Raw genomic sequence first — 15,338 nt, 5'->3', positions numbered from 1 at the left:
TATGCATGGCAACATGTCAAGATGTCACATATAAAAATTTAATTCAATTTCTTCATCGTTCTCTTTCTTCTTTTAATTGATAGTCAAGTCTAAAAAAAAAGGAAAATAGCCACAAAAAAGTTAATCATCATCTTCAGATTGCCTTGCCAGTTCAAAACCTCAAGATATTAATTGTATAATTTCACAAAACAGACAAAAGGAACAAATTCTCACATTGAATGAAGATGAGGAGAAACTTAATAGAGAGAGGAGATGGAGTGAATGTTTGACATTTTTGACAAATGAAACATTAAACCATTATTAATAAATAAAACCTGGGTTGGCAGTTTTGGCAAGAACCTCACTTATTTTTCTCTCTTATTTAAAGAGATGTGACCTGATATTATTATTTCTGTTTTTTAGCTTTGGTTTGACCAGCTATTATCAAAACTAACAAAATATTATGTGTGGTGCCACAGAAAACTAGCATTGACTGAACATTGTGATATACCGTAATACGTGCTAAAGATCAGCATATTAGTGTTGCCACTGTGAGCATGTTAGCACTGCTGTCCCTGAGTACAAGCCCCACAGAGCCTGTAGCATAGCTGTAGACTCCTGTTGATCAATAAAGTCTTGTTTATGAATGTAGCCCATAAATATAAAATTATGAGACATTATATCATTTATATCCTCTCCTCTTAAATGCGGAGAAGTAATTTCACATTCAATGTGATTAATAAAAGTTTCTAAAATTAAAAAATACACTTCATGACTACAGTCCCTCTGCCTCAAACCAAACTCTTATAATAGCTTACATAATATATTTTTGGTGTCTTTGAAAATGTGAAAACATCAAATCTGTACAAATTGTCTGTTCTCGTAATTGTTTCAGAAATAATTCCTCCAGCGTGGCTCCTGACAACACAGTCACCTCGTGGCAATAGAGGTTACATTATTTCACTGTGTACCATATGCAGCCACTGTACTCAAACTTACTTCCCTTTTAGGACTCACAGCTCTGATTCACAGGTCACAGAGAGCCTGGAGGTCTTCAAGGTGTCTGCATGATATCCTCCAGTGCCAAAAAGGAAAGATCCAAAATGGCCTCAAGTTAATCTAAAGAGAAATGTGAAACTATCAATAGACTGCTACTGAATGGACATGGACCACCATTGACAAAGGTGTCACAACATGGCAGGGATTGGTATCTCAATTACAACAGGGCTACCCGTTCGAAGGTGTGTCTTGGGAGATTGCGTTTTGCGAGTAAATGAGAGAGAGAAGGCAGCAATGTTAGACACATTATTTTCTAATTGGTTCATCACTGGCTATATATTCTAAAGCACAAATAAACATAGCCACAACTCCAGACACTTCAGACAAACACAGCAACCCTGTGGGCAGGTGCCTCATTGCCAGACTTTGTGTGAATGCAGCCATTTCTGTATGTGTGTGAATAGCACAGGCCCACCATCGGTCAAACAGACACACAGACCTGCAGCTGATGAAGTGCAGCTGACGGCACTGATGTCATCAGGTATGCTTTAACTCGACTCAAGAGGTCTTCCTTCTCGCAACCCGGCTCAGCTCAGTGTGTTTAAACTGGTAATACAAATCAGCATGGCATTGACTTGACTTGGCACAGCCAAAAATGTGAAGGGAAGTAACCCTAAAGCTGTCTTCAGATGATAAGAGGTTTACTTTTACCTCATGCTGAGGCAGGGCACAGTCTGTAGTGCTTGTAGAGGCAGAGTTCAGTGATATCAGTAAAAATACATTCTTACAAACAATTTGTATGCAACATGAATTTACGGTTGAGCAATGCTATACGATGTGTATACCTGGCATAGTTACATAGATGTAAGGATGCATGAGAAGGATGCATGTAACTAGACAATGGAAATCTTTTGAACAGCGCCTATGCTCTTAAATAGTTAATGTATCCATAACTTATTGTTGTTTGTCTGTTTTTTGACCACTATGACATGTGCTGCTGCCTTTCTTGGCCAGGTCAGCCTTGTGAAAGAGGTCTTGATCTCAATGTTTTTTTTTTTTTTATCTGGTTAAATAAAGGTTTGTGTTAAGATGTATGTGACATAAGTTTTATGTCCTGGTAGCTGGAGAGGTGCCCTTAAACAAGGCACTGATCACCCCCAACTGCTCACTGGGCGATTCTCAGTGGGGGCTGCCCATCACTCCACCATCTCTCTCCAAAATTGCTTGTCTATGCCTTGTACTGCATGTATGTCTGGGTTAAAATGCATGTAAATAAAATAGAGTGTAAAAAGAATTTCCCCGTTCGTGGGATTAATAAAGTATATCTTCTTCACCATGTGGAATTTGCCAAATGTATATTAATGACATATCTTTATATGTTAAACAAGAATGTCTGTGGCCTCCTCAGCTCTCTTTATATGTTAAACAAGAATGTCTGTGGCCTCCTCAGCTCTGACCGTCAATTAAAGATCAGTCTGTTGTCTGTATTCGACTGCTTGTGTCTTGGTCAACAAGATTCAATCTACTGGTTACATGAAAAAAAGAAAAGAAAAAAGAATCTATCTATAGCGTTGGATATAGCAAGCTAAGTTCATAAACTATGTGCTGAGTCAGAAAGTGGGGAAGCTGCTCCATCTGATTGCTGACATTTTGCCATCGAGCACTTTTGCTTGTGAGATCGTGGTTTGTTTTCAATGCTGTCTTATAAAGTTAAGTTTGGAGTTAAATTTCTTTCATCACTCTCTGTAAGTGTCATTGCTGTGTTATGTCACATACAGCTATTACCTCATTGGTTGCGCTTTGAAAGGTCACCTGGGGTCAAATGATATAACTGATGATTTCTGTGGCATGTATGGGTAGTTCTTTGCCTAGTTGGGCGTCAACAACCTCCCCATAGAAATATGGTGGCTTAACCAGCGCCAAGCATTTTTTAGCGCTGTGTGGGGACCTCACAAGTAACAAAAGGAGGGAATGGGAGCTTAACGTGCAGCACGGAAGCGTTTATCTGTCGTTTTTGCTGACTCAATTATTCATGACGATAGGGAACAATAAATCATATTGAGAAAGAGAGAAAAGAAGAGTCAAGAAGAATTACAGCAGAGGAGCTGTCAAAGGAAAGGAAACTAACAGAGATAAATATCTGTTGAGAATGGAAGCAGTACTGCATTTGTCTGCATACTTTTCAGTCAGTGCAACAGCCAGACTGCCACCGTCAGTGTCCCCTCCACTGCACCCACCACTGAGTGACATTGTGAAGGTTGGCTGCTTTGGTGCAGAGAACAGGAGAGGAGGCAAAATAGATAAAGTTTAATGAGAGGGAAGGGAAAAACAGGAGGGCTCCCCAGGCAGCCGAGTAGAGAGCGCTGAGCAATCACTCACACACAAAAACACATTGTTGCTTATATAAACAAATCACAACTTTACTATTCAGTTGCAGCTTCCACCTGAGCAATGAGCACTTTCAAATGCCGGGCGGGTGACAGCATCACATTCATCAGCAACGACCAAACGATGCCAGATGAAAACCTGGCGTCTTCATAAAGTCAGTGTTTAATAAATGGCTAGAAACAGCTTTATTCTTTGACTGAACAGCGTGGGATAACTCTATGTAGTGTAGTTACTGCTTGTTTTTGAAATGATGAGGTCATGGAAATAGGCTGGAGGGCTAAATGTGCTAAATAGTAGTCAGTGGGTAACACACCTGTAGTTTAGTTCACTTAGTCCACATCAAATCTTGTTATATATTGGTGTCCTGCTGCAAATGAGTAATGCTGTCTTTTGCAGGAGGGCAGTGTTCACACTCAATGTGAACACGCAATTAGACACATTCACACCTGGATGCTGCCCAGGACGACCACTGTGTGATCTGATGAGCAGCTCCAATGGAGCGGTTCAAGTTCAGAGCCTCTACCCAAGGGCACCTCAGTTGTGGTAATGAGGACGGGAAAAGCACTGCCGTTTCACTTTCTCCACCCAAATTTATTGGACCAGCGACGTCCCCCCGCCTGTATCTCTAAACGTATGTGCCATAATGACTGACAGGGAGGATAGAGAGTAGGCGTACCACTTGCACTATTTATAGGGGGGTGCAGATATATGACTGCTATTTAAACTTACTTCTGGATGAGGAGCTGTCGAAATACATGAAAGAGACAAGCTGTTTTAAGCCTTTTCCACTTATATTTTATTATATAATATTTTGGGACTGATACCCCGGTTGAATAATCATATGAATTATTATCTAGATTGTCTGGGAGTTTATTTCTTTGGCAGTTCCATCAGTGCATGTATTAAATAAATCTAAATGTGCTTTTGATTTTTAGCTTTTGCTAAAATCACAACTCGAGTAGCTCCCTCTCTCTCACATTTTCTATTTTATTGTATCTTTCCAACATCACTCTACCCAGTCCTCGGTTTCCCTGGAGTAGTGGTGTGAGTGTGAACATGTCCGCACACACATCTTAAGTGTCGATAATGATCAGGCAGCATAATTAGACTGAGTGAGACTGAAAGTGCCCATGTCTCTCTCTCTCTAACTCTCCCCCTGGTTTTCCACAACATGCGTCTATTTCAGGGCATTCATTTGGGCAGCGTGGAAAAGGTGAGCAGTCCTTGATGAAACGGATCCATATGCTCATCATCACACCTCAGTAATAGGACTCAGGGGAAGCTGAGTGAACAACAACTGTTTCACATGGGACAACGTGAGAGGAAGTGCAGGCTACGTGCTGCATCATCATATCTGAAAAACAGTTTGTCCAAGCTTAAGTGATCAGATGGGAGAATCTTTAAGTACATGTGATGAAGGTCAGAAGATCTTAAACACTTTATACACACAGAGACAGGAGTGCTGAATGGGCTGTTTCAACGCAGCAGGGTCATTGGTCCAATTAGGCCACAGAGATCGATGGCGAGGTTGGAAAATATTCATGTTTAAATTACAGTATTTTCTGGAAGGAGCTGAACAGCTGTGTTGCTGTTGGTGGCTCTTATTATATTATCACATTACTGAGTATGCAGGGACTTTGCCATGGATCTTAGTTTAGCGAACTAACTCATTCATCATTCATCTCAGAGACCTAACGTAGTGTTATTGCGTCTTTAATCTTTGGCGTGATATTCACTCTGAGTAAATGAGTGCTCCCAGGAAGAGCAAACCCAGATGTGCGCCCCGAGGACACTTTATGTGAAATGGGGCATATTACCCTTCCAACAGTAAATCAACTCTACTGCAGCATCTTTAAGTACACTACTGCATTACTTGAACACTTCAAAACTAAAGTGTATTCAGGGCTTATTTCTCGTGTTTATGGATGCATTTGTGGCAAAATATGTGCAAGCTTGACTCAATATTCCGTTGTGTGTTTTCCAGTATAAATGTGGCTGTACTGAGTGACACAAAACGTGGAGGGAGACTTAAAAGAAGTGTGGACATAGAGTGAATACTACACTATGTGGAGTATATATACAGTAGGCGACACCTTTGTCTCCCAAAGGAAAAACATATACACCATGAATCAAGGTCTTTCTCACCTCTGTCTTTTGTTCCCAAGTGTACAGAGTTTCTATGGTATTCTTATACTCTGGGGAAGCAGCAGAAAATAGCACACTAGGACAGAACAATGGAAACGAAAAATAACTCGGTAATAAATCTGCAGAGCCTCAACAGTGTCACCGTCACAGAGTGTCACAGTTTAAGCTCCTAATCTCTCGCAAAAATCTTGTCAATCAATAAAATGTGTGATTAACTTATTAATGATGACTTAACTGGCAGCCCTCGAGTTAGCTGTGTGGCTTGAGGGATCATAATGTCGGAGTATTTACTATTTTGGTCCAGACTGAAATATCTCAACAACTACTGAGTGGAAATAAAATCATTTATATCAAGCTAAGGATGGATTTTGATAATTTAGTGTTTATCTAATCCCTACAAATTTCAGTCAGCGCCACCAATTGAAAATGTTAAATTTGTCTGAAACTTTGGTTTATGACCTACAAAACTAGTTAGCAAATGTTAGCAATCTAGCACACTAGCCACAATTAGCATAGTGAACATTGTACCTGTTTAAGCATGTTAGCATTCACACTGTGAAACATTAGCAAGGCTGTAGACTTGTAGTTTGATAGTAGCAAGTTCCAAGGTTGCAAACGTTTAACATGTTCTTGTGTGATAATAAACTGAAATTATTTATGTTTTGGACTGTTGGTTGAACAAAACAAGTGTCTTGAACCTGTATCCTTTCTGATGGACAGCTCCTTTGGCTGCAACCATTTGGTCTGTTACAGTGAGTCTGTCCAGCACAATACGGGTTACAGAACTCAGCTCAAACCATTGAACTAGGCAGTGCAATATTTAGAAATATTGTGAAGGGGGTGTGGTGCATCAGCTGCAGGAGAGAGGTGTGGAGAGGGCTCAGGAGAGCAGCACCAGGTGAGAGTGATTGGCACACCGGTATCTTGTTGAGCTAATCGCTCTCTCCATATAACAGAGTAGCGTGCTGGACCTGGGAGATGGAGATGCTCCCGGCGGTCAGCAGCACTCAAGACAAAGACGCCTGTGAATGACCCTGAGCGAGCAGTTTGTGTGGAATAAATGAAAAATAAAACATAGTAAAAGTCATCACTGGCTGTGTCTTTCCTGCCGAGAACCCACAGTGGCATCAGACCACGCCGCAAATATATTCAAAAGGTGTGTATTTTATAGGTTGTGATCAGGTACGCGGCCAGGTAAGCGATCCTTATTTTAGGATGTACATCAGACTTTGAGTGCATTATTTATATACTTAATGAATATCTATCCAAAACACACACACACACACACACACACACACACACACACACACACACACACTGTATGCATGTATGATTCTTTGCACTGATGACAGACAAGAGACATAATGAGGAAATAATGATCATAATTAGTATGAGGTTCTGTGCCATTAGAGACGTAATCGATCTTACAGTCCTCCACCTGAAAGACTAATCAGTATACACACTGACCTTTGCTCACTCTGACATAATTCTACGACAAGAAAAACATTCATAGTGCAAGCTAAGCCTTTTGTGCATCACCCTCTTCACCCTCTTCTTACTCTCTAGTGTGTAGGCGTATGTTGATTTTAGAGGGCAGATAAGTTGTTATTTTACAGTATCATCATCGTCATCGTCATCATCATCATCATCATCATCATCATCATCATCATCACATTTTTCTATTGTTTTTTCTACTTCCACTCTCCTGCTATTAGTCTGTGTAAACATGAGGTCTCAAAAGTTAAATCAGTGTGTCAGTCTTCATCAATGGTAATGTATTTACCCTCGTCAATGAAACAGACCATTTAAGATTCAGTCTTTGAGTTTATTCAACACTGTTTTTTTTTTCATGTAGCCTCTAATGATTATAAATTACCTTATTAGCATATTTTGTTCATGAGAATATAAATTACTTGCACTCCCTGAACATTTAGGTTAATGAGAGCCCCTTCAATGTGCTGTTAGTGAGCACTATTAAAGTCCTGTGGGAGTGTGCCACTGTATACCAGTGTAAGTACAGTGAGTTATGAGCCTTCTGCAAAGCTCTGCCTGACCTTAAAATGTGGTATACCTCATGCCTTTGGTGGAGTGGTTTTGGAAGTTTTGCAGCAACTGCGGGAGGCCCAGCATGGCCTCAAACATCACGGCCAGAGAACCCAGCGTTTCCACAAACACAGCAGAGTCCAGCAGCAGCAAGGTGATGACTGCACACAGCACGGTGAAACCAAAACAGAAGAGAAGGTAGTCCTCGAAAGCACTCCACTTCCAAAAGTAGCGGAAGTCCAAGTCTGGAGGGGGGAGAGAATAAAGCAGATAGAGAGATGCAATTTAACTTAGGCTCAATACTTGTTATGTGTTGTTTACAGGGTGCAAAAAACTAAATTGAACAGATGTGACAGAGCAGAGAGGAAACCTAAAGCAAAGTGAAGACTGGGGAACAGTGTGGGAGGATATAAGGAAAAAAAGCAGACAAAAGTTTGAAGAGATGATTGAATGAAGAGGCAGAGTCATAGTGAGGAAGTGTGTGTGTGTATAGTGCTGGAAGGTGAGAAGGTGCTTACAGTATGTGAAAATGGAAACAGAAGAGAAATAGTGACAGGCAGAGATTGAAGAGGCGATATAACGGAAAATGTCGGGAAGAGGAAAGAGCAGGAATCAGAGTGTTTCATTAAAGGATGTATAAAAATTCTGCAAAGACAGCACTCTCAAATCAATATTGTGCACATGCATAAGTGAATGGAACAAAGATAAATGAGATACTCCAAAGCTTTTACATTTCTATTACTTTGGAATAACCTGGCCTTTGGCACGGCCAGGCTATACATTTAGAAAGTTTATTACCTTTGGTATAAAGCCATCTGTCCACTGCCACAACTCTATTTATCATGTGAGGCTTTTACAAGTGTGGGAGGCAGTAGCTCAGTCCGTAGGGACTTGGCTTAGGGAACCCAAAGGTGGCTGGTCCAGCACAGACCTGGGTACGAAGTGTGGACTAGTTTCTCTGGGTCCTATCCATGCATATCTGTGTATGTGTATAATAATAACAACGCAGTGAAATTGTATTTCAAAGTCTTCTTCTGCATTTCTCTAAAAAATACCAAGACCACTGCTGCCTGAAGCTCACACTAGGGACTGAGAGTAGTAAAGAGTGTGATTTTGAATTGGAATTGTTTGAAACATTTGAATAGCCGCAGTGTTCCTGCAATCTAAAACAATGTCTTTCCGTCTTGGGGGTCCACAGCTCGGAGGCTGGTTCAGGAGATGCCAAGCAAACCTTGTGGCTTGTGAGGGGAAACATTAGGCTGACTACATCTACATTCTTGTCACCATCGACCATCTCCTCGATGGACCATAATGTGAGATGATCAACGATCTCTCATTGCTTATGTATGACCAAGGAGCTGCTGGAAAACCAGCTGACATCAGCTAAAGAGGATTGATGGCTAAATAAGAGCACATTAGTTGGTGTGGGGACTCAAGCGTGACGCTGCATACTGCGAGGCACCTGACTGGAACATGTGCTGCTTTTACCTTTTACGCTCGCTGAATAGCCTGCACCACATCTGTTATGAGCAAAAATATGTGTGTGTACTGTGCATTTGCATGTGTGTCCTATACAAACAAGACAAATGTTGACAGCAAAACTAATAAGAAAGTTTTAGGACTGTTATAAATTATTTGTAGTTCTGATTTTGATTTAGTTTTTTTAATCAACATACATGCTATAATTGCAACATCCCCTGTCTTGCTGAGGACCACTGTTGCTATTCCCCCCTCTCCTCACATTTCCTGTCCTGCATCCACTGTCAACTAATGGATAAAGGCGAAAACAAAACAAATGAAATCAATCAAAACTGTTGGCAATAATTCATCTCTTGTATATCGATGAATTACGAGTGACCGCCGCGGCAAGTTTGTTCTGGATTGTGGATCAGGAAATGTACTGTGTATAGTGCACAAGCAATTAAGCACGTAATAGACTGGGTAACTGAAAATGTATTAATTCATAGAAGTGTGGATCTACTTCCTTTTCTAAATGTTTTATTGCTGTGAAATTATATTTTTTGACTGTTAATCAAATAGACATTACATTACATCCCTACTGTTCACATACAGGTATAATGTCAAGGTTTACATCTGGTGAGCTGAAAATTTTTTAATCATCTAAACCTTTGAAGAGGTTCTGCGAACGCTTGCCAGTGAGTGATGAGAAATACTGGAGTGCTCACTCTTTCATCCGTCACCTCTTTTACTGAAAGAGTGTTTTTAGTTTGAAGTGTTTCTCTGTCTGGATGGGGTCTTATATATTCATATCATCTCACATGCTGTATATATGGTAACACAAAGTATTCAGTAAGCACACACACACACACACACACACACACACAACACCAGGCTGGGACGTCTCCCATTCCACTCCAGTGAGCTGCATCTGCTGTTGAATCCTGGGACAGACCGAGTGAGACATCTTGTAGTGAGTGCAGCATGGCTTGTTTGTGGCAAACAGCGAAATGTGATTAATAGCTTCATCACCCGGAGACAGAAAAGACACATCGCCCACAGCTGACAACATACATGCGAGGTGGGAGAGGAGAGCGCTACAACACAAGCACACACACACACACATGCTTCCTGACAAATATCAACTCTCAGGGTATGACTTATGTCTGTGCTCACCGACAGAAGCCAAAGAGCTGGAGACAGACAGCCTGGCACACTTATTTCTTTATACTTCAACACACCATCAAACCTGCAGCCACTGGTGGCTGGCGGAGGCAGACTGGAGAGTCAGGAGAGGCTGCCCTTTATCAGGAACATAAAAGACTTTTCATTTCCGTTTGAATTAGGCCAAGGTGGTAAAGTATAAACATGCTGACAGCAGCAACAATGAGAGTAGAGGTATTTCAAATCTACTGTCAACTCTTCAATATATAAAGCCTCCAAAAACACACTAAAGACACCAAAAACATGATTCTCTCTTACCAAGCAATCCAATCTATTTCCATGCATATGGCAACACACCCACTCTTACCGTCTCTCTCCCTCTCCCTCTCTCTATCCCATTTCCTCTCTCACAAATACGGCCTTGTATGTTTACCTGCATAATCAAATAGCCCGGAAGAGTGTAATGAAAAGAGAAAGCGATGCATCATTCATGGAGTCATCTCTTTTATTTGTCCTCCTCTAATATCATGCATCATCCCAGACTCCCCTTCCCTGACCTGCTCACTTCTTTCCTCTCACTGTTTCAGTCTCACAGACTTAAAAATTCTCTTGGCTTCACAGACACACACACATACACACACCTCTTTGTAACTGCTGTCCTGTCACCCCAGGACAGGACAGGTGGCCTTGCCTTTTCCAAACAGCATCCTCCTGTCTGGTGTATGTCTGAGGCCAGGGCCATACTTCAAAGGCCCCAGAGGACTCTGGAGTGCCAGGAGGAGGCGAGACGCTCTTTCTCCACACGGATTCTTTGTTTACACAAAGCCCATTCAAGATCAAACAATTCAATTACTAAATCAGGCGAGGAAGCAGCCCAGAGGAAGTCAATACCTGCGTATAAAGCTATTCTGGGAGGATGTGAAGTTGCTCAGGCGGGATAAGTCAGTCAGTTTATGTATGTGTGTGTCTGTTCTGGTGTGAGAATCATGACGGCCTTAGCGGGTCTATCTGGGGTGTAGCATTATCAAGACTTTGTTTTGGTGCTGTTCGACCTGAACTAACACAGGCTGCGCAGAGGAGGGAGAGGATGATTAGAGAACGGTGGAGAGGATGAGCAAGTCGGAAAGATGTGCCTTGAGGCAGTAGATATATGGAGGCTAAACTTCCCTGAGCTTCCCATCAGGCTGAGCGATGAATGCACTCTCTGACACTCTAAGACAAGGATGGACACTGACAGCTAGAGAGCTTTAAGATGTGCTGCCTCAGCACTGTCAGTCTGCATGCAGAACGATTCAGCTCCGTGGAGTCCGCTCTGTGGAGTCCGCTCTGTGTATTTTAAGACGTGTGAAAGTTGCTGTTTGACATCTCTGTCTGTTGGGTGCTCGGCTCAGTGGTCAAATCTGCAGATCAGTGCGGCTTCTTGTAGTACATGCATGATGTAATGGAAATTTTAGTTTATCATAATGGTTAAAAATAAATCTTTTTTTTTTAATTTTATTTTATACAGATTAGGCTGACTATGTAAGGATCCAGAAATGGTTCATGGGTGATCTTACAGTATCTATGAGCTGAACCTGCAGACTGTATGTGCTGCTTCAGCTCTCAGAGTATCCACAGCACAAATGCCAAGAGAAACCTCTAATACCCTTTTGTCAAGCCTTAATAGGGACCCTACAGGCTGTGCAGTCACTTGGACGTTCAGAAAGTCACCGAACCGTTCTGAACTCTCTCTCTCTCTGACAGACTAAAGACCAAGACTGTACTTGTTTCTGCAGCAGGAACATAAAGGGGGTTCATCAGCAGAACAGGACTGAGGATCCACGGCTCTCTGTGCCTCTTTTCTCTGTCGGCTCTCTGAATAATACAGAAGCTCCTAAAATAATGTCCACTCATTAAGCTACTGTGGGAATGTAACACACAGAAGCTCACACAAGAACAAATTGCCTTCCCATTGGATTTCCTCCCTTGCACTAGTGCATATTTAACTTGTCAGTGGAGGGACGTCATTACACAACTACCTTCTCTGCTAAAACTTGGTTAATTTATTAACACAAATATGAGCAATGCTGACTGAGCATTCGACTACTTCTCCTTGCAATTTCTGAGAAACTTTACGTAGACTTCTGATCACAAAATCATCACTCTCTCTTCAACAATTATTTATGAAAATTAAGCAGGACACAAAGCCATCAACACGTTGGCAAGTCAGCACACACCTAATTAAAGTAAACCAATAAAAGGGACATTAAAACAAACAAACAAAAAACATCTTGTTATAATTCCAGAAATGTTTCGCAACCACACCTCCCTCCTGTTCCACTGTTCACCTGCTTCCCAGCAGAAAATCATTTTTAGAGGGAATGTTGCACAATGTCAGACTGGACCGGCACTGTGTGAGAGCGGACGGCTCGGGTCCAGCCATGTGTTAGAGAAGTTATTTGTGGTAACAAGGACTGCTATTTCTGGCCAAATTCACACCTGCCTGGCTGTAAACCTTTGAGTCTTGAGTTCTCAAGAACTTCCAAATTAGTTTCTTCAGCTAAGAAAAGCACAGACTAAACACTAAAACCTTACAAAAGTAACAATGTAACAACAAGTAACAAAAGTTAACAATGTAATTAATGACTCATTTGCTGAAATACCGAAAAACAAAATAGCTTGAAATGTGTGTGATGGTGATAAGAGATGAAAAAGTAAAAAAAAGAAAATGCAGTTAAGGTAGCTTTCAGAGGAAAGTAGGATTAAGATAATACTTTTTACGTTGCTGTATACTCAGATCCTTTTGCTGCTGTTTGCTACAAAATAAAAGTCTTAGAAAAGTCGTCTTTTCTAATCTCATCTTGATGACATACACGCACTACTGTGCAAAAATGTCTGCACAGACACAGTGGAATAACAATCTCCAGTGCAATTACTGTAAGTCTATTATTTCTTATAGTTTCTGTGTATGTTGACATGAGGAGAATGAGGCATATTGTAAAAGGCTGCGCTCCACATTGTGTATTTAAATTTTCAATTGTTTTTGTTGCATAATCTTTTCATCTTACACATTTAATCCAGGATTTGTGGCTTCACTTCTAGGTTTGTTGAAAGTACATTCTCTAGTTTTATCTTTTATGTGCAGTAAATTAACAAAATAAATTAAGTTGTAACAGAGAGCCACATGTTTTTTTCAGTGCAGTGGTCTCTAAGCTCTGTTTGGTCACATCCATCAAAACAAACCAAAAAAAAAAGCCTCTCTGCAATGTCTGATGCACATCTATTCATAGCGTCGACTGGCTCATTCATTTGCATAGTATTTTGTGTATTATAAAAGTCATTCACGCAGAAACATCCAAGTAATACATTCACAAGTCAAGAGTTTCACAGTTGCCTCCTTGAATGCCTAATGGTGAGGCATTGTGTGGCTTTGAATAGAGGTTTCCCACTGGCAACTACAAAGAACGTGCTCTAAGCTGCCAGGTTGAAAGGTAAGATGAATGTGCTATTAGGGTTGTGCGCTTAGCACAATTATTTAAGAGGTCAGGAGCAGCTCCTCACAAAAACAGAGAAATATACCTCCATCTGACTCACAAAAACACAAACAAAACCCAAAAACAACATCAACGATAGCATTTGTATTAAATATAAATCTCACTCCTCGGCCACATCATCACATAGGCTAGCCCCTGCCTCTAAGATTATTGCTGAATTGCTTCAGATTGGAAACCTGTGCTTTCATTTATATATTTTATGTTATTTGTTTTACTTACTGTACAGCTACTATATATCTTACTCGTATTATTTTGATTATTTTATCTCATTTATTAAGTAATCTTTCCATTCATTACCTCTTGTGTACAGCATGTTTTGACAGCCAATTAAAAATAACAATGAAGTAAGAGAAAAGGACAAACACAACGCTACGATTTGAGAGAGAGAGATGTCTTCTGTTGCGAATACTTTTTCATCAAGAACACTGTGTTCTCTGACTTTCTGCTGCAGCAGCACTTCTGAAAGACGGCGGTTTTGACCTTGGGAGTGAACCACAGCTGTGTTTCCACGACTGATTGCTTCCTCGACGAGTGTACATGTGTGCTCTTTTTAGCCCTTTTGACCCAGATGACGCTTAACTAATGACCTCCACTGGCATTAACAATCCACAACAACAATTCTGTGGCCGCCTGACCTCCGTTATGGATTCAACATTCATACCACTTTCATAAAACAGCTCCATACACAAGTCAGAAGATACACTCCTTCACTGACAGGGTCTGAACAGCCTGTGCATTATATACGATAGGAGCCATGTCTGTGATACTGGATAGAGACAGACAGAAAAGGTCTATTCAAACATTTTTTGCAAACATTTTTTTGTGAAGATGTTCAGCCTCATGACTAGAAGACTGATGTGCTTGTGCTTGTTTCTGTGTATCCTGACAGAATGCCATATATCAATCAGGACAGTGGTTAGACATCTCCACACCTAACAACATTTATTTCAGCTTCAGGTCCGTTGACAGTTCTTGCATACCATCAAATGTACTCATCCAGAACCACCATCCAACCTTTTAACATTCATTTTCACTCTAGTGCCTCTGTCCACTTTCAGCCCTAAAAGTCAGTGGGCCGTGCCTGCAGCTCTGAGATAAATGAGAGTGAGTCACGGGCCAGCTTATGTGCATACAGTAAGCATTTTCCTTGCATTGGAATTTGAATGTGTGTCATTTTGTGGGCTTGTGTAAGACTCAGAAATACATGAAAACTACTTGATCAAAGTAAATTTTAGTGGAATCATGTCATGGTATTATGTTAAAGGACCAGTGTAGTGGCATCTAGTGGTGTAGTTGCTGATTGCAACCCCTCACCATCTTCTTTCTACCATGAAGGAGAAACTAAGGTGGCCACAAAACGCCTAAAATGTAAAAGGCCCTATCTAGAGCCAGTGTTAAGGTAACAAACTTATTATTTTATCTTACACACTGGACCTTTAATTCTAATTAAAATAGTTTCTGAGTTTCTTAGATTTTTGTTATTGTGTGAAGCACAATGCATTGCATTGGGTATCAGTTCATTTTTTTTTAACAATGTTTAATATAATATCAACATGCACAGTATATGTGAACTGTGAACTGTAAATGGCTATAGAAATGCAGCATTACAACAAAGACTTACAAAGAAGT

The 15,338-nt window shown here is 40.8% G+C and overlaps 1 protein-coding gene across 4 annotated transcripts in view; it reads right to left on the bottom strand.

The window, feature by feature from the left end:
• si:dkey-246g23.2 (PQ-loop repeat-containing protein 1) overlaps positions 1–15,338 on the bottom strand; it is a 48,702-nt gene that overhangs the window by 13,971 nt on the left and 19,393 nt on the right. For all 4 annotated transcript variants that reach the window (XM_019276173.2, XM_019276174.2, XM_027272656.1 and 1 more), the window contains exon 4: positions 7,583–7,799. In XM_019276173.2, the coding sequence (XP_019131718.1) occupies positions 7,583–7,799 (217 nt within the window). The remainder of the gene's footprint in view (positions 1–7,582; positions 7,800–15,338) is intronic.

Source organism: Larimichthys crocea, chromosome XXI (genome assembly GCF_000972845.2).
Source record: "Larimichthys crocea isolate SSNF chromosome XXI, L_crocea_2.0, whole genome shotgun sequence".
Classification (NCBI taxonomy): Eukaryota; Metazoa; Chordata; class Actinopteri; family Sciaenidae; genus Larimichthys; species Larimichthys crocea.
The sequence above is the reverse complement of the archived record's forward strand: the minus strand, read 5'-3'. Positions and strand labels throughout refer to the sequence as shown.